At 48.2% G+C, this 18,263-nt stretch overlaps 1 protein-coding gene and 1 long non-coding RNA gene across 5 annotated transcripts; both read right to left on the reverse strand.

The window, feature by feature from the left end:
* Positions 1–906: 906 nt before the first annotated feature.
* Positions 907–16,815, reverse strand: LOC310881716 (serine protease inhibitor Kazal-type 5-like). 4 transcript variants are annotated; one of them, XM_083799259.1, is made up of 14 exons: positions 16,683–16,815; positions 15,530–15,555; positions 14,341–14,525; positions 13,783–13,846; positions 12,199–12,326; positions 12,063–12,114; positions 9,884–10,014; positions 9,226–9,307; positions 8,663–8,730; positions 7,584–7,674; positions 5,185–5,312; positions 4,755–4,818; positions 1,620–1,672; positions 907–1,157 (listed from the first exon to the last, which is right to left on the reverse strand). In XM_083799259.1, the coding sequence occupies exons 1-13, from the start codon at positions 16,738–16,740 to the stop codon at positions 1,667–1,669; spliced, it is 1,083 nt and encodes a 360-aa protein (XP_083655385.1). In that variant the 5' UTR covers positions 16,741–16,815; the 3' UTR covers positions 907–1,157; positions 1,620–1,666. The 4 variants fall into 4 exon arrangements, 3 of the variants coding, with proteins under 3 accessions (XP_083655385.1, XP_083655386.1, XP_083655387.1); XM_083799260.1 differs by having other exon boundaries at positions 14,341–14,468; positions 16,683–16,811; XR_014572518.1 differs by lacking the exon at positions 5,185–5,312.
* Positions 9,487–9,877, reverse strand: LOC310881719. The gene is made up of 2 exons (XR_014572521.1): positions 9,699–9,877; positions 9,487–9,579 (listed from the first exon to the last, which is right to left on the reverse strand). It is a non-coding gene; the product is annotated as an uncharacterized lncRNA (long non-coding RNA).
* Positions 16,816–18,263: the final 1,448 nt, after the last annotated feature.

Below are 18,263 nucleotides of genomic sequence, written 5' to 3' on the forward strand. Positions count from 1 at the left end.
AATAGACCCCTAGCTAGCCCCGGGAGCATTTAGCTCAAAGACCCAACCTCATCTCAAAATAGTTTCAGAATACAGATGAACTAGATCTATCTGCAAATCAGCTAAATCTCCAAGTGACATTTTTCTTTCCTTAAATAGTTTATAAACTGTTCAACAGTCATGGAGCTTCTCTTCCCTCTCTTCCCCCTCCTGCACTGGCTGAGCCCACGTGCCCTCTGGGACTTCAGACAGCTGCACAGGACCTGCTTTGCACAAACTAGCCAAGGCAGAAAGGTGACCCAGAACCACGTGGTGGTGGTCCACAGGCCACCAAGGTGGGCTGCTGAGCTTTCTGTTGGCCAGCACAGCCTCAGAGGTGCCGCAGGCCAGATGCATGCTGTGGATCCCAGAGACCTTCCCAGCCGTGCCCCTGATCCAGCAGCCTCACGCCCATCTGACATGACCCATCAGGTGCATCTGCTCCCCAGCGCTTCTCAAAGGTGAAAGGGCTGGAAGAAGGCACTTACTGCAGCAGTTAAGCTGCCTGCACACCTGGTTTAGTGTTTTAAAACAAGATTTCCCTCTGCAGGCTTCCAAATGTAAACCAATTAAAATCTCAAAACAACCCTCTGAGGTAGGTAAGCATCTTTTAATGTCTGTTTTACAGGCAAGAGAAAAGGGCCAAGGGGAGGTGAAGGAATTTACCAAAGGCCCCGCATCTCAGAGAAACCAACCCCTGGCCCCTCCTCATGAAACCCAGACCACACTCTTCCTCTCTGGGTCTGACATCTTCACTTGGCATTTACGGCAGCAGATGCACCCCAGGGGCCTCCGTGATTGCTTACTGCCCAGGGTACGCATGGTGACAAGCCGAAACAGGGACTTGCACATCCCTCCCACGAGGCTCAGTGAAGAAAAGTGACAGGACGCTGTGGAGTTATCTTTATTGTAGAAGCACGCTAAGACACAGCGAGGCGGCAGAGCCCGAGCCGAGCAGCAACCGCAACAGCACGCATGGGGCCAACTTGGGAAGCCACCACTGGGTCCCTGCAACTCTTCGCCCTCCACCTGAGCAAGGACAGGCCCGTTTGCTGCAGAAGGGGACAAAGGTGACTCCAACAGCGCCAGGAACTCTGCAGCTCCTCTGATGCTTGACATCAACTCTTCCTTTACTTGCCCTAGGGAGACAGGGAGAGACAGTTTCTTACCATAGCCCCAGAAGGCAAAGGATCTGTAAGGACCACCAGGAAAGCTGGGATACTCTCAAGGACTCTGTGCCACCCCTGCCACCTTGTGACGGGGGGATAACAGCAGTCTGTTCTACCAGCATCCTCTCGCCCCTGCAGGGACAGCTGGGGAATGGGCAGAGCCCACCACTGCAGGGACTGAGAAGTCCTCATGGAATTTGCACACTCCCATGGGCTGAGCTCCCTTAGCGGGGGCTTCCCCTTCACCCCTCCGCTTCTGCAAGGGCCCGCACCTTGCTCCCAGGCTGTGGTGAGGGGGAAAGAGCACACTGCAGAGCCCTTTGCCCCAGCCCTGCTGCCTGCCCAGGCAAGGTTTGACACCCAAACCCTTGTGACACACCACCCCCACAGGACAGGCTGGCCAAAAGGGAGTAAATTACTGTTTCTCTGTACCTTTGGTGACAGCTGATCCCTGGTATTTGCTGGCAGTCTGAACTCCGTTACTTCTGGAAAAAAAAAAAAGAGCAAACAATAAGCCCATCCCCAAGCACAACACTGTTGTTACACTGGCAGAGCATTAGGACCTGCGTGACATCCCCTCCGGCCAGCTCAGAGGCTGCACAAATCAGCTGGGGCAGTGTGTGGCACTGTGGTAGGCAAGTTGGGTCACTGCCAGACTAGAAAACAAGACAAATTTCAGCCTGAAGCTAGGTGCTTTCCATACCCACTATCTAGCAGAGAAAGGTCCTGTTTTGTTTTTTTTTTTCCTCCTTCTTCTGCCTTCTTGAAGAGAGGAATAACAAAAAGAGCACTGTAAATAAATGGAGTAGCTCGTTGAAAACCTGGGATTTGTCTGTCTGTTCTTTAGGAAACAAATTAAAAATTGACATCCCCTTTTTGCCTGACCTGTTAACTAATACGGGCAGACTGGTGTCTATTGCATGGGAGATTTAGGAGAAAGAGGAGAAAGCCTTTGAACAAGAAATTAAATTGCAAGAGAGAGCATTAAAAGTGAAACATTCTGGGAAGACCTACAATTAATAAACCCACATGACACAGCATAGCAGGACATAGTGGCCAGCTGGTCTGCTAAAAAAATATCTAAGCCCTGGACTCAGCTACACTCCTCTGCAGTAAAGCAGAACCAGATCAAAGGAATTTGGTTATGGCACAGACCTTGCATGGGAGGCAGGAGCCCTGACGCCAGACAGCCCCAGGGCTCTCTCTGCAGGAAGGTTTTCCACCACATCAGTGCACGCTGTCCAGATGTACCCTTTAATGTCGGATCTCTCTCAAACCACACTGCTCTCATCCCTTCCTACAACCACCCCTCCCTGATGGCAATCTGGCCAACATCAAGGGAGCGTTGCCAGCAACTCCTGGAAATTCAGCAGGAGCTCTGCTGGCAGGTGTGGCTGCAGGCACTGAGCTGGGAAGAGATCAGGCAGCTTGGACACACATTTTGTCAGGCAACACAGCACCTCCACAGCTAATTTCAAAATAAAACTCAAGGAAAAATGATGTGTTTTTTAGTAGCAATTTATCTTTTTGAAGTTTAAAGTCGTCTTTGGTCCTTTGCATTTTCATTCTGCATATTGCAGCTGTCTAAAAGCATTTCTGATGCCAAAGGCACTGCTGGAGCTGGTCCCCTTCAGGTTTTTGTAGTAAATAGTGAATACCTGGGTTTTCATGCATTAAAAGGCATGTTACCATGAATTTCAGTGCTAAAGAATAACACTGATCAGGGTATTTTTCATAAGCTTCCAACTGAGAAATAAGGGAAGTCTTTGATGGACATGAGGTTTCCCAAGGAAATGGGCTTCCATCAATTTCTAATCTGATTCTTCAAGTGACACAATATACATAAAGAAAGAATAACTCATTGTTCAGAGGGGTGTTTTGGCCTTTTTCAGTGGAAAATCTTATCATTTTCCTTTTAATTGCTTCCAACCCTCCTTGTAATAATTTTAAAATAGCTAAAATTGTCTGACTTTCAGTATATGGCGTATTGCTCTAATTGCAAAGACTTGAGAGCTTATCACAGCTTGGTAAAACATGAAATGGTAAGGAATCCCAATCCAGGCACAGTTCTGAGGGAATCCTCTGTTTTTTTCAGTTGCCATGGTACACCCAGTCTTGGCCGTCCCCAGCAGCGTGAGCACAGCCCCTGGCAGGTTTGCGTAGTGCCTCTGCTCCCAGCGTACATGAGCCAACACTGACTTTATCACACTGAAGGGCAAGACACACAGACCTCCACTACAGTCACAGGCAATTTTTTTCCCTGCACTACAATTTCTTCAGATTTAAACAGTGTTGAGAGCATTATGCTGCTTCACAGAAGAACAGGAGCTGGGTTGCTTCACTTCCAACATCTTGGGGATCTACAGGCATCCTGGCTCTGAGCAAAGAAGGGTAAAACCCCTGTGATGGCTGTTTTGCATTATAAAGCCCTTTATGCCAAGGAGGGTGGTGATACTGTTTTGCCTACAGAAACATCAATAGCAAATTCATATTAAGAAGCCAAAGTCCACATCCAAAAATTTATAGAACTTGCCAGTTTGTCTTGATATTTTGATTCACTCCAGGTTTAGAGTGGGACAAATATCAGCATTTCCCTAGGGATTAATATTTATTTTCTCAAGAACTCATGCCAACACTGAGGTCAGTCCTGCACACCCAGGACACGCAAACCGAGAGACCCTGGCTGCAGATCAAAGCTCCGAAGGCTGTTAAGCTGCCACTGAGAAGTCTTTGAGTCATCTGCTATGGAGGAAATCACATAAGGTTCAAGACCTTTCCCAAAAGTACGTCACCTCATGAACAATTTTCACTTCCCAACCATCCCCGTGGATATTATTTGGGAAATGAGACCTCTATGCTTTATGCAATTCTGGACTTTTTGGTGTCACCAAAGTCTCAGGAGAAAAGCTAGATGTTTTCCCAGATGTTGTGTCACTCTCTTACCATATGGTCTAGGTAAAAATATGGGGATCATGCCTCAGTTAAATCCAAGTCTGAACCTATCTGAATGCATCTTGAACATGAGTACCCCACTCCCAAGGCTCTGGTGCTCCCACCACAGACACAGTGTGCAGGCTGGGACCCCAGCACACATCTGGAATGAGGGTGCCACAGCAGGGAGGCATTTTGGGTGGCCATTTTCTCCACCTCCCAACCACCCGCGCTCCAGCAAGGAGGGAAAGAAAGGAAGAAAAAGGAAGAGACCAGGGGCTCCGTTGCCCCTGTGACCCTAACGCCCTAGCTTGTTGTGCCACGTGGCAGAAGTGCACCCTCAGAGCATGGTTTTAATTAAGCCATTAGTTCAGTTAACCTGTTAGTTAACCTGCCTACCAGGTCAACATGTGGACTCCTGGCTGTTGCTGGGCGAGCACAGCAGGGCAGGTGGTCACCAATGGCCACAGCTTCTTATTTTTCACTCTGTCTCTGTGCTGGGTGGGGAAGGGACAACCTCTCCATCACAAACCTGGATCAGGGCCCCACGAGCTCACACAGTGCCAACAGAGAACTTTCACAAGGGAAAAGGAAAAGACTGATGCTCCCCCAGCCCGGCAGTGACACACTGCTTACCATTTCAGGGACAGAGTTTCGGCATTCACCTCGATAGTTTACTGTGATGTAGACTGACGCTCTCCTGCAAAGGGAGGACAAGACACTGCTTATTATTCACTTGCAGTGCCACAGCTCTCTGCCATCGGCATGATGGTCCTCTGTGGACTCCTTAATACTTTGATGCTACTTCCAATTTGATGGCATTTATTACTCCCCAAGCAATCTTATGATCGGGTAGAAGGGGAACAGGGGACTCTGGAAAGTTGTGTATCTTAATTAGCTGTCATCAGATTAATCTCAAGCATTTTGATCTATGTTTGCTTAACAGCAAGGCACCAAGGACACACTTGATAGTGAGTCATGATGTATCAAAACAAACACTGTGCTGCAAAAGACACTCGGGAATGGTGGATGGCCCTGTATTACTGAAATCTCTCCGCCTACTCACATGGCAGCTGAACACAAGTCACATTCATTTTTGTATGTTTTCCCATCAGTGCCACAGACGGGTTGTGAGGATTTGTTGCAGAAAATCCTTCCACCCTTTACCCCGTGCAGAATTCGATCACAGTCCAGCTGAAGAGAGAAAGAAATCACATTTGGTGCTGGTTCTCTTGCAAGACCTTCCTTTACGCTACTTAACAGTGCTCGCAAGCCAGGCATTGCCCTGAGGCCCCTCTGCCCTGCAGCACATCCATCACACCTTTGGCAAAGCTAGGTTTGGAAAGAGGTAACACCTCCTGTTGGACCAGGCAGCCCAAATCTGGGGGCCAGAGCACCCCTGCCAGGCACAGACCTAGAGCTGCTTGCCTGCCCTGCCTTGACACTTTGGTCCAGGGCACATTTACTTCTCTGAGGAACCATGAGAAAGCAAAAAACTTCTGCTACCTGTCCCTAGCTATTCTTTATTAGGGCTTTCATGCCTGTTTCTTCTGCAAGACAGCAGACACTCATTGCCAAAAATGAAGGAAAAGCCTTGACAAAGTAGTCCAGTCACCCGAGGGTGGTGCAACACTGTGCGACTTGACACCCATGGAATGAGGAGACGCAAGCACGTATGAAAAGCTATGACTAAGTGTGCCCTCCTGTTTCCTCTTAGGCATGACAGCAGGAGCATCTAAACACAGCTTTTCGTACAAAGCACATGTGGCACAGCCAGGAAAAACTCAGAGCAGTAGGAGCAAGACCTCTCATGCTTAGGTCATCATCCTACAAGCACACCAGCACAGACGTTTGCAGAGCCATGGCAAGTTTCAAACAGATCAGAGATCCCGCAGCCTGCTCCCTGCCATGCAGGCCCTTCCCCAGCCTCACTGCCCACCTCTGCACCAGGGGCCAAAAAAAAGTCCAAGACAAAGGAGCGACTAATGTGTTCCCATACCCTTTCTTTCTCCAGGTCCTATACAAATGTGTCACAATGACTGCGAATGGCGCAATCAGAGAAGATCTGCAGCCAGGACAGGGAGGACATCTCACCTCCTCTCCCTGTGCCATTTGGCACAAAGAGATCATTTATTGCCTTGCTGGAGTCAACAGCACTATGGAGTGGGAAGCACCATGCAGAAAGGAAGGTTTCTTGCTGGGCGGCACAGTGGGTTCGGTGATATCGGGGTGCTGCAGCAACACCCTCTGGTTAAACGTCACTTGCTAATTTCATTAATGTGCTGCTTCCTCCCTCATCTGGGTAATCAACGATGACGTGAAGACAGACAGCGCTGACCTTTGCAATTCCCTGCCAGATGCCTTCCTACGCATCAGACACCGCTGCCTGTGGTGCGACCCACGCGTGTGCCACCACCGCCACGCCAGCAGCACCACATCATGCAGGGACCAGCATCGAGCGCTGCCCCTCCTTCAGCTCTGGGAACTGGAGCTCCCTGTGACAAACCCCACAGATGGCCCTGGAGAGAGGAGAGGGGCAGGTTTGCTCTCTGAATCACCTCTCGTCAGTCAGGCTGATCAGCATCTGCTCCTCCTCTGGAGCTACCAGGAAATACCACTAAGCCCTGAAGCAGACTGGCGTTACTATGCCTGATGCTTCCTCTGGAATGCATTAAAACTGCCATACCAGAATAGAAAAAAAAACAGGAGCTGGTTCAGGAATCTTTTTTCTAATAGCTGTCAGTGACAGAGACTTCAGAGAGTTAGGGGAGTTCATAGTCAGGTCCCTCCAGCCCCACAGAAAAGCATTTCCTATCCTTTCCAAAATGTTATTTAAATTGCTGCATTGACTATAAGTGGCAGGTCATTTTTTTTTTTAATCACCCTAGCTCTTGGCAACACCCTGTGACAGCAAGATCCACAGGTTAGTCATCCTTTTTATAGTAACTTATTTTCTCTTATTAGTTTCATAATTTCCACTTTAGCTTCATTGAAACTAATGCATTTTCTTTTTGCGGAGACAGGGAGAGCACACACCCCCTTCTTCCTCCCACGTTACTCCATGCAGTCATTACCTATTGCTCAGTGTGCCCTCCTCCACCACTCCCTCCCTGCGCTGAGCCTTGTCCTTGTCCCCGGTCAGCCCCAGCCCTGCTCAGGGTCTTTGACTTGATATCTTCTCAGCACTCAGCGGGGGACACCACCATTGCTTCCCTGAGCTCCAGGCCACCACCACCACCCCCATACCTGACATACACTTATAACAAACCAACTCCAGCAGCAGAACTGGCCTTAGAGGCTCCCATATGGCCACTTCCAGCCTCACACCCTTTTGTGCCAAGGGACAGCGGCGGTGTACGGACTCTGCCACCCAACTCAAACCCTTCCGAGGACACAGGTCCCAGCACGAGTTTCGGGGTGACGTTGGGAACAGGAGCAGCCGCTGAGAAAGGGAGCTGGGCGTACCGGCTGGTAGGTGTCGGGGCCTCCGCGCTGTCCTGGGCGGCCAGGCGCCGGGCTGCAGTCCCCACCGCTCTGGGCCGAGTTTCCTTGCGGGCTGGCAGGGAGAAAGAGCACAGGGGCTGCTGACGGCACAGCCCCTGCAGTGCATGGGGAGCCCGGTGCAGACCCACCTGCCCCACCAGTCCCCGCAGAGCTGCTTGTGCCAAGGCAGAGGAGGTCAAGCAGCCCCTGGCCATGTACCAACAGGGACAAACCGTGCCCTGTGCTCAGCCCAGCCACATCACTGCCCCGGGGGCTTAACTAGACTGCTTTAATGTGAAATGCCATTATTCTGCACTTTTTCGACAGGGAGCTTGGCTTGCTGTAGAGCACAGGCAGACCCTGCAGCAGGCCTCTCCCCACCTGCCTGTGGGGAAGTCAGCAGCAGGTCCCCATTACAGAGATTATCCCAGGAGAGTCAGGGAATCAGCTTTCTATGGCAATTGCTGCTACAGAGAGGGCTCTACACCCTGTCTGCCTGCTGACACTGCTGTGTTGGGGGAAACGAAGGGACTGCAACAGCCAAAACCAAGAAATCTCAGAGCTCCTCAGCAAAAGCTTTGAAAAAGCAGCAACCGATCCCTACTCAAGTCTGGCGGCCCTAAAATCCAGGGGGACTGACCAGTGTCCAGAGAGCACGTGGGACAGCAGGCACTGCCTCCCAGCCAGCACGTGAGGATGTGCTGGGGCCAGGCAGCAGGACTGGCTGCCAGGAGGCAGGCTTTGATGGACAACGTGTCTTGAAAGATTTTGAGCACAGCAATCACCGCTTTGTGTACAGGAGAAGCAAGAATGCCTTTGAAAAGGAGCAAGGGTTGCACAAGAAACATGCCCTGCTCTATGCCTAGCTTCCCCATTGCAGACAAGTTCTGCGCTGAGCACCGCAGCTCTCGCTTCTCCATCCCAGGTGATGCCCTTGGGTGCAGCTGAACCGCTCCCGCCCTGATTAACCTCCGAACCACCCCTAGGAGAAAGCATGCCACGCTTGTGGAAGGGGGCAGAAACCGGTGCCGAGGCTTGTGGGGCCAGGCTGCCACGCTCACCCTCTGTTCGTGGAGAAGGGCCGTCTGTTGTTCATGCCCTGCTGAGACCCTGAGCCACTGCAGCTCTTCTGCAAAAGGGGCAGGAGCACATTTGTCAACCAGAAACAGAAAAGTCTTTGATATGAGCAGAGAAGCAGGAAGTTACAGCAGCTCCCATCCTGCCCCATCCTCCTCCCAGACCCAGGGAACTGTGAGGCTGGCTCTTCCTGAAGAAGCAGCTCTGAAGCTTGCTCCATGCAGGGTTTCATTCCCACCAAATGAGCTAACAGAACCATGGAGATCCCAAACCTGCTCTTTATCTCCCATGTAGCATCACACCACCGGGACAGCAAGAGGGGCTGTTCTGCCAGGTCCAGACCTGGCCACCTTTTGTATGTTCACACACATCCATCCCACTGCAGGGCTTGCAATACAACCTGCTTCGCCCCCACCATCAGCTGGCTCCAGCATCCCGAGCCCTGGGGTCACCGCAGGCTGAGCACGGGCAGTCCCTGGCCATGAGGATCCCTCAGACCCCCCAGCCCGTTCCCTGAGCTCAGGGGAGGCTCTGAGCTCGGTCTCACCTGGTTTGCACATTCTGCAGTGAGCGGTTTGTTGCGCTGGGCAATTCCACCAGACTGGCCTCCTCTTTGGGCTTCTTTTTTGCTGGAAGAAGAGGATAGGAAAAAAGAGGGAGCGCTATGGCAGTGCAAGTGCCACCAGGACCTGGGGCTGCCCCGCAAACCAACGTCATGTCATTAGGCACCAGCTGCCCATCCACAGACCCTGTTCCTGGTGGCCCTGCTCCTAATTCCCTCCCCTAAGCCTTCTTCCCTTCTCCTCACCATTCCCACTGTACGCTACATCCTGGATCCAGGTGGCTGCTTTCATATCAGGGCTGCTTCTGCATATGCTCTATGGGAGTAGAGAGAGAGCATCTGGAAGGCAAAGTACACGCATGGGAAACTCCTCGGGAGCTGCCCGCGGCCGACAGCCCCTGGGGAAGGGGTTGCTCTCTATCAACCCTGCTTCTCCTCTACTCCCCGCTGCTTCTCACCTGCCCCTGGGCCCTTCTCACCAAGAGGGAGGTAGAAAGAGGGGCAATAGCCAAAGCCCTACGGCAAGAGCACCTCTCGGAGGGCCACTGGGATTCGGGACTCTCCCAGGCGTCACCCAGGTGCAGAAGCCGCGGTTTCACAGCGTGAGGTTTTCCTCTTTGCCGTTGCTGGAAGCTATACTCACAACTTCTCTGCACACATGAGACACTTGTTGGTGTGTTGCTTGCCAGAGGAATCCCGAACAGGGTCATTCTCCCGTGTGCAGGACAGCCGTCCTCCGGCCTCGAACTGGGAGCGATACTCACTGCAGTCATCCTGCACAAGGAGGGAAACGGTTAGGGCAGCCCATCCTCCCTGCCTTGTTGACCTGATTCTTAGAAACCTGGGGTTTCCTGCCAGGAAAGCACTGAACCATCACAAGTGCATCACAGGGAAGGCTGGGTGCGAACGAGAGAAGAGGGTGTGCAGTATCAGCCACTTAGTATATAAACAGAGCGAGTCAGAAAAATGATGGGTGCCTCTGCCTGCACAGCACGTGTCAGGAGTTTTCTACTACAGCCTGACTAATTATTGTGCTCCATGTTGGGCTATCCAAAGCATGCCAGTGATGTGACCGATAGGTAACAAAGCCGTCCTACTTCTCCCGCCATCCTTAGTACACAGCTTCAGCTTTTATCCCAGATCTTAGCTCAGATAATTCCATGTACAAAGCAGTACTACTCCCCACAACCAACCACGCTTTGGGACAAAAGCACAATGCAAACATCCTTAAAAGTCCCTGAGCAGTGGAAGGCTGTTTGGAGAGACGATGATTAATTTGTTCCCTGCTGAAAGTCACTGCACAGAAACTATGTTAATTTGCCCCCGTTATGTAACCTGGAGGGAAGCATTCGGTCCCTCCAGTTTCAGCTACTGGAGATCCTGCAACAGCTGATCCCAAATAGCAGATATTGGAGATGCATACCTGGATCCCACTTACATCTTACAAATAGGTTTTAACATTTGCTATTTTCTGCTCACTTAGTACACGAGAGGTTTTGGCCACCTTGCATTAAGGTCCTTAGCAGGTCAGTGGCCTCCTCCTTTGCCTAGAAGTCACCAGGTCTCTGTGCCCTGGGAGGATTTCCCCCAGCAGCACACCCCAGATCCCTCAGCCTCCCACTCCTCAGCTTTGCTACGGGACTAACACCGGCAGCCACCAAGAAAACCACTCAGAGCACACAAACCCACACCTTCCTGCTGCCCAACTAGCCATGGGGAGCAGAGGCACAACCCGACACCAGGTGAACCAAGCTCCAGGTGACCCCTGGACCTGCTGTTGCCTCAGAGACTGATCTGCTTTTCCCCTAGCAGCCTCTCTCAAACCCTCTCCCTTTGAACCAGTATTTCTGGAGCTTTGTTCACAGCCTGACCTCTGCTGCAAAAACCTTGCTGAGACATACATTTGCCTTTTTCATGGGTCTGTCGCATCCCTGACCCACTAATAAATGCAGGGCTTTCTCATCCTTTGTCATTTCTAATTGATGAGTAGGAATTCTCGTTAATCACTGCCTGTGTGATCTTGCACTCTGTTATTACATTTTATCTTGTTTCTATTACTCCAGGCCTCAGCACTATCCAATTAGTCCTGAGTGATCTGCTGATCCTTCTCTGCTGATGCTGCCTCCCAGCTTCGCCATCAGCAAGTTTCACTCACACTTCCATTTTTTTGTGTCAATGTCATTAGGAAAAGCACTAAAACAGGATTATCCCCAAGACTGAGGCTTAAGGGGACCGCACTAGTCCCCAGTATAGCAGAAATCAAAAGGTAAGCATTGATAAGTACCTCTTTTTTTCATTACTGAATTGCTTTCACCAGGAAAGCATCACCGCACAACAGCACAGTGGCTGCATTATGAGAGCAAAGTTTCCAATGGGGAAAGCTAAAAACCGAGCTACCCTAGAGACTGCACAGGGCTGAGCTCTCCTCCCACAACATAATGATCTTTGGAGCATCTCAGAGCACAGATTTAAAGCTTTTTGCCCAGCTTTTCTTTTTAACTTAATTAGCACCCTCAGCAGCACTGGCTTCCCCATCCTTTGCCAGATGTCAGGACAGTGCAGCACACACTTTTTTTTTTTATTCTCATGGGGTTTGTCCCTGTGTCATTAGATCTGTGGGTCAGTGGAATAGACCATAACATTCAAACACAAACTATTTACTCAGAGGATTAAAGAGCGTCAACAAGAAACAAGCAGGGAAAGCAAAGTGGATCTCCAAGTGAAATCACTAGAGACAGAGCAACTGAGTACAGTAATGCTGCCTCTTTATCTTGAATGAAAATCCAATAGAGTTGTCTATTGACCTAATACTTAAATCTCACCTTATCTTTTCTTCCTCTGGTTGTAGTTGCTTTCTGCTCATTCTCCCTTTTGCTGAAAGAGAAGCAGGATGAGAAAGTGAAGAAACTATTGCTCCAGGGAGCCCCAGTAACAGAAACAGTGGTTTTCTCTACTCACAACTTCTCTGCACACATGATGCACTTATTGCTGTGCTGCTTCCCCGAGGAATCCCGCACAGGGTCATTCTCTCTTGTACAAGAAAGTTTCCCTTTCTTGAACAGATCCCGAAACTCCCGGCACTCATCCTGCAGAAGCGCCAGAAACGTGGTTTCACATACACATGCTGACCGCGATGCATCTCCCACAAATCCACAAAGCATCACGCGTCCAATCAATTACATTTCAAACACAATTTGTTTCCTTGAAGCATAACTCACTGGCAAGCCATAAATTGTTTGCCTGATGTGTCATTTCTTAAACTGTAGCATGCAGCATAAAAATCTCTATTCTTAGATGAGCACATTTATCATCTCCATCCAGGGTAGACTTATTTCTACTTCTAATAGAGAAGACATGCAAGAGCCTGCCTGAAGAACCTAGGTTCTGCTCTATGTATAAAAGCAACAATGTTGTTAATTTTCCCATTGTTAGTGAGTAAACACACTACCAAGGATTTTAAAAAGCAGTGGACAGTAGAGAGATGAAGCTGCAGGCATTAAAATAAATGCCTTGTACAGCTCACACTTCCAGGTATGCAGGAATAATAGGGGGGGCATTTTTACCCTCCACATAACATTATATATTAATTTAAGGAAAGCACTCTTTCACAAAAATGTTTTTGTAGCAAAACCTGCTTAAGTATTTCAGCCTGTCCTTTACTTTCTTCTGAGCAGCTTTCGGGACAAACAAATAGGCCTGCAGCACCAGTAGCACATGCTATGTGCGAGCCTTTAGGATCCTTTATGCAGCACTTTTAAGGTTATCTGCCATGTGGTCTGTAACACATTTTCCCCCTCACAGTGCGTTTGGAAGAGATGGCATTGCAGCTTATCCCAGATCTGCAGATAGGAAAGCCCAGAAAATTACTTGCCAAAAGCCACACTGAATCTGTGGCTGAACAACGAAATGCAGGGTAGGTCTCTGCCTGACGCCCTGGAGCGGTCCTTCTGCCTTTGGGACCACACACTGGCAAGTCTGATGTTTAAAAAAAGATTTCCCTTCGATCAGCTATGTTTTACAAATCATTTCAATTACCTGGACAGACCAGAGCAAGAAAGCTATCCTACTTAACCAGGAGGTATAAAAAAATATATCCCTGTAACCAACACTATCTGATGAACACCAGCTCTCTCCTACACAGGATGAAAACCCAAGGCTGGAAAAGACAAGTCCCTCTACATAAAGACATGCTGTCTAGAAAAACAGCTGTGGGTAAAAAGAAACCAGCCAGGTGCATCGACAAGATAAACAAGGCACAATTAGAGCCAGCCTGTCCCACACCCTGCCCTAGTCAGAGCTCACATGCACCATCACTGCTATTAATTACTTGCCGAATGCCAGCAGTGTGCTTTATAAGCAGGAGACATCTTCCTTAGCCTACACTCTGGGCCAGGCACAGAACATATGTACTGTGTTGGTAACTGCCTGATAGGGACTACAGGCAGGGAAGCACACGATGAGTGGGTTGGAAACCAACAAGGCCATGCCACGGCATCGCCCCGCTGCTGGTGTCCCACCAGAAGTAGCGATGCTTCACCTCACCTCTCCGGAGCTCACATCCCTGTTCACTTCTCCACCACTCCCTTTGTTTTTTGAGTCTCTTTCCCTGCAAGAAAGGGAGGTGTGAGCGACAGAGCAGCATGCAGCCCTCAGACGTAAAACCAAAATAAGTGGTGATTAAAGGCCAGCCCTGCCAACCCCACCTCCCCGTTGTGCAACGCAGCGGGACGGCCCGGGACTCGGGGCTCCAGCCCCGTGAGACATGCCCGGGGTATTTAGCATCTCCTCATAGGTGGCATTTTGCCATCTTTTCTCTCTGCCTAACACCCGGGTGTTCCATCCCATTCGACATCATCTACAGGAACAAGAAATGAAATCCACGTGTTTTTTTCTTCCCCGTGGACTTGTTTCTCACAGCCTGTGCCCCCCGCAGCCTGTACTATCAGGTGCAGAGCACTACCAGGTGCGCAGGTTTGCTGAAGATCTACAGACAGATCTGCCTGGCCCAGGGCTGCAGTGCTCGGATGGAGCCTCCCAGGAGCAAGCACTTCGCTACGGGACGAAAGGAGGCACCCGAGGGGCCGGGCGGCCAATACTCACAGCAGTCTCTGGCACATCAGGCACTTGTTGAGGTCCCTCTTGCCATCCGGGCCGTTGATGGGCTGCTTGTTGGTGGGGCAGGAAAACTTGCCGCTGCGAAGGAGGGACCAAATTTTCACGCACTCATCCTGAAACGTGCGGAAGAGGGCAGTCAGCGGAGGGTTCCCTCGGAGGCCATCGAGATCCTGAGAACAGTTCATTCACATTTCATTTTTGGGGTGGTCTGTGTGCTCTGGACAACAATGAGCTTCTCACACCAGGGTGGCTACCACGTTCCTTGCCCCATCCCTCGCCACAGGCTGTGCCAGGAGCCCCTCTTGTGGCTCCCGAGGCAGAAGAGACAAGAAGAAAGTTCAAAGCCCGTTGCAAGGGCCATTATTCATGAGAAAAGGAATACGCATTTAATTTGCATACAGCTGCAAATTGCTACCCACTGCAGGGGAGGACTCTATATTATAAAGTAATTCAAGCAGCAAATAAAGCCCTAGAAGTGCCAGCGGGATGTGAAAGCAATGAATCGGCCAGAGCAGAGTAAGTGAGGAGAGATTCGGGTGCAAGGGATGAGCCATAGAGAAGCACGATCTTCTCAGGGAGCAGAGCACCAACATTGTCTAATGCGGCATCAGCCAGTTGCCTCTTCTGCCGGGGAACTGGAGATGCAGGCTAGGGAGAATCAATGAAGCATTTAGGGGTTTGGGTTTTTTTGTGTTTTTTTTTTTTTTTTTTGGTCTACTATATTTTCCAAATGGGTCTTTGCTAGGGAGAGTCAAGCTTGTTTGATTAAAACATGAATAGAACTGACTTCTCGGTCATTGAATCAAATCATTTTCTGAATCTCAAAGGACTTTGCTTAATTCTTTTAATTATCAGACTCAGAAAAGGGGGTTTCTGCTGGATCAGAAGCAAATATCATTAGAAATATAGCTCATGCCACTTCTAACTTCATCCCGTAAGACTTCCAGCTCAGAGCAGTTTGGTGCACTATGCTGAACATACACTGCCAGCTAGAGCCATTGCTGATTATAAGCATGTTGTCTCTAAACACGGTGAAATTCAATCCCTGTTTTCAGCCCTAGAACAACAGTGTGATCTCTCAGTAGTTTGTCTGAATGACTTTGCTTAAAGCGGGCATTAAGCAGCGTAGTTGTCAAAACAAAAGGAGAACCAAAATAGAAAAGGTTGGACTCGCCTTAATCGAAGCTTGGCTGGCAACATCTGTGGAGAAAAAAAACAACAATGAAACCATACAAAGTCTTTGAAAGGAAATTTTTAAAATCAAAAGCCTTTAATTAAAATACTTGATGCAGTTTCATAATCCACTCAAATACCTCTAAATAAAAGCTAATCCAATACATTATTGTACATTGATAGAAAGGACTGGGCATTAGAGACTTTCTGGAAGATTGCATTTTTTTGCAATTCAAATGCAAAAACAAATCCTTTTTTTGTGCCCCCCCCCCTTTACTGCGTTACTTTTCACAGTCTTAAAATCCCAATTTCAAGGATTGTTTGATAACTGTTTCTCTATTATTCTACTCCACTGCCTTGGTAGTGGCATCAACCTTACCCAAATACTTTTAGCTTTCTTCATCTTCACATAAAACTGGGACACTGGAGCCAGCCCGTAATATCATTGTTTATCCAAACCTTCAAATTCCTTTTCAAGGCCCATTCCATTTGCAGTATTTCTTATAAATTACCAAATTAATGAGTCAGTAGATGAGTCGCTGATATGTTTCTTTCTACTAAGCCATTTAGAGCAAGTATAATATATTTCATCCTTTTCTCTTGCATCATCTGTAGCATCACAGGGAACCATCAAAAAATCCTCCATCAGCTCTTTTTCAGTATAAATAGGCAGCAAAGTGAAAGACCATTACATCAAGCTTGAACTCCTGCTGAAGTTTCTCTACTGCAGCCGTATGAAAACACATTCACTAGCAAGAACTTTGACAAGAAATTCCCATTTTTCCAAATTCACCAAAATATACTTTTGTTCAAAATTAAACATTTTATGTGAAAGTCCAGCCAGGTTGGAAATTTGTATTCTTCCACATAAACTGGGGTGATTGGTTTTAGGGTTTATTTTGTTTTATTATTTTTAAACTGTTAACCCTACTAAATATATTTCCATCTATTGGTGGAACTTCACCATTTTCACGTGCAAAAGAAAAAGCAATTATCAAGAATGTGTTAAATAAAAATCAATCCCCTAAGTGGTACAGAAAAAATGGTCTTCTGTTGCTCCTTTTAAAGAGCAAGGGCTCTCTAATCCTCTATTTCGCTGTCTTTAAGTGCTGTACCAGGCCCAGATTTCAGCACAAAGAACAGAGTTTACTAACCTGAGAAGAAGCAGAAAAATGCCAGAGCAAGGACCACCGAGGCACCTTCTATTTTCATGGTGAGGGTGGCGGCTGTTTGCCTGTGTTGACTCTATTAGTGCATTGCTCAATGAGACCCAAAGAAAGGGCTCAGGTCAGATCACGTATATATAGATGACCAGATTCTCCGCCTTCGTTATGACATAATCTTCCCAAGAACCATCATTAGCCGCAAAAACCAGTTTGATGACAGTAGCTTTAAATTCTAATCATCCCATTAACACAATTAATTTCCATAAGGATGGGACATATTTGAGTCACTCCCTGCATTTTGTCAAGGTAAGAAAATTACAAATGGATCATTTCATTTTACCCACATGGCCGGGGGAATTCTTACTACCTTCAGGGTGGTTTATAAGACAGAGGTACTTCAGAGCATACCACTAATTGCCTTTCATATCTCAACAAAATAGCTGAAAGGGGGTTATTTTAATTATTTTGTTTCAGCAGACAACGGGAGGACGGGGTCACTCAAGACCTCTGGAAGTCAGTCGGCTTTTATTAAAGCACCTAAGTTTGAAGCCAAATAGTAAGCATCCAGGCAAGTTTGAAGAACACCAGGCTTGAGGCAGCGTTGAAAGACTGAATTTGTTCCTACAATTCACATAGTGCTCTGTTAACAAGAAAACCATATTGCAAGATCCTCATTCATTCCTTCCCTGTTTCTCCCCATTATCTTTGGAAGAAAGGGCAGTGTTATTAGTGAAAAACCTTTCCTCAGCCCACCTGGGACCTGGCAGACCATATAGATACTGCTCCTCAAGCAGATCAGTGCTCACAGAGGTGTGACGTTATTGATGCTAAAGGGTTCAGCAAAGCGGCCTCACTTAAGTCTCTCCCAAAGAAAAGGTGAAATAATGAAGGTGGTTGTTCCAGGGAACAGAGTTTATTGGAAGATACAAGAGAAGAAAATAAGGTTAATGTCAGAGTTTTGGAATGTGATTTACACAGGAAGAAGCTGTGCAACTTGTTCACTGGGAAAAAATAGGAGAATTTGGAGAGAAAAGTCATTTGCAAGGTTTGAAGGTGGATAAATGGCAATCCAGCAGACCAGAGCCACAAGATGCTTGAGCACAGGCAAGCAGGCAGAGGCTGCACCAGAGAGGCAAGTAAGCCTCTGAAGAAGGAAGAAAACATACTTTCGCATGACGTATGCATTTGGCCAGAGAGGCCAACGCAACTCAGCTCAAGTATAAACTCTCATAATAAATTGCTGCCACATGTTTCCCAAATCAGAATAGTTGCTACTGTTTACAACTGGAGCCAAAGCCAAACGAGTAGAAAGTCCTAATTTGGTATGTGGTCATCCCTAATGTTTCTTTTCCACTCAAAAAATTAAGTCATATGCAGGTTCACAGGGGTGAATTTGGAAAATGAAAATGCCCAAGGTCATACAGATGCTTAGTGGCAGATTGGAAGAGCTGTGTGTTGCCCTGAACCATGTCATCATTTCTGTACGCATATTTAGGCATGGAATTAGAAGGGAGACCAACAGGAAAATAAAATAGCTAACCTGATATAGCACGTCTCAGTAAATTTTTG

The sequence above is a fragment of the Anser anser genome (genome assembly GCF_964211835.1).
Source record: "Anser anser genome assembly, chromosome: 14".
NCBI lineage: Eukaryota > Metazoa > Chordata > Aves > Anseriformes > Anatidae > Anser > Anser anser.

What these genes read in the sequence shown, in the direction of transcription:
- LOC310881716 (XM_083799259.1), bottom strand. Translation starts at nt 16,740, where the DNA reads ATGAAAATAGAAGGTGCCTCGGTGGTCCTTGCTCTGGCATTTTTCTGC. An exon ending in GGGATGTGAGCTCCGGAGAG is followed by an intron (nt 12,327 to 13,782) that starts GTGAGGTGAAGC and finishes GCGCTTCTGCAG; the next exon opens with GATGAGTGCCGGGAGTTTCG. An exon ending in CTCATGTGTGCAGAGAAGTT is followed by an intron (nt 9,308 to 9,883) that starts GTGAGTATAGCT and finishes CTCTTCTTCCAG; the next exon opens with CAAAAAAGAAGCCCAAAGAG.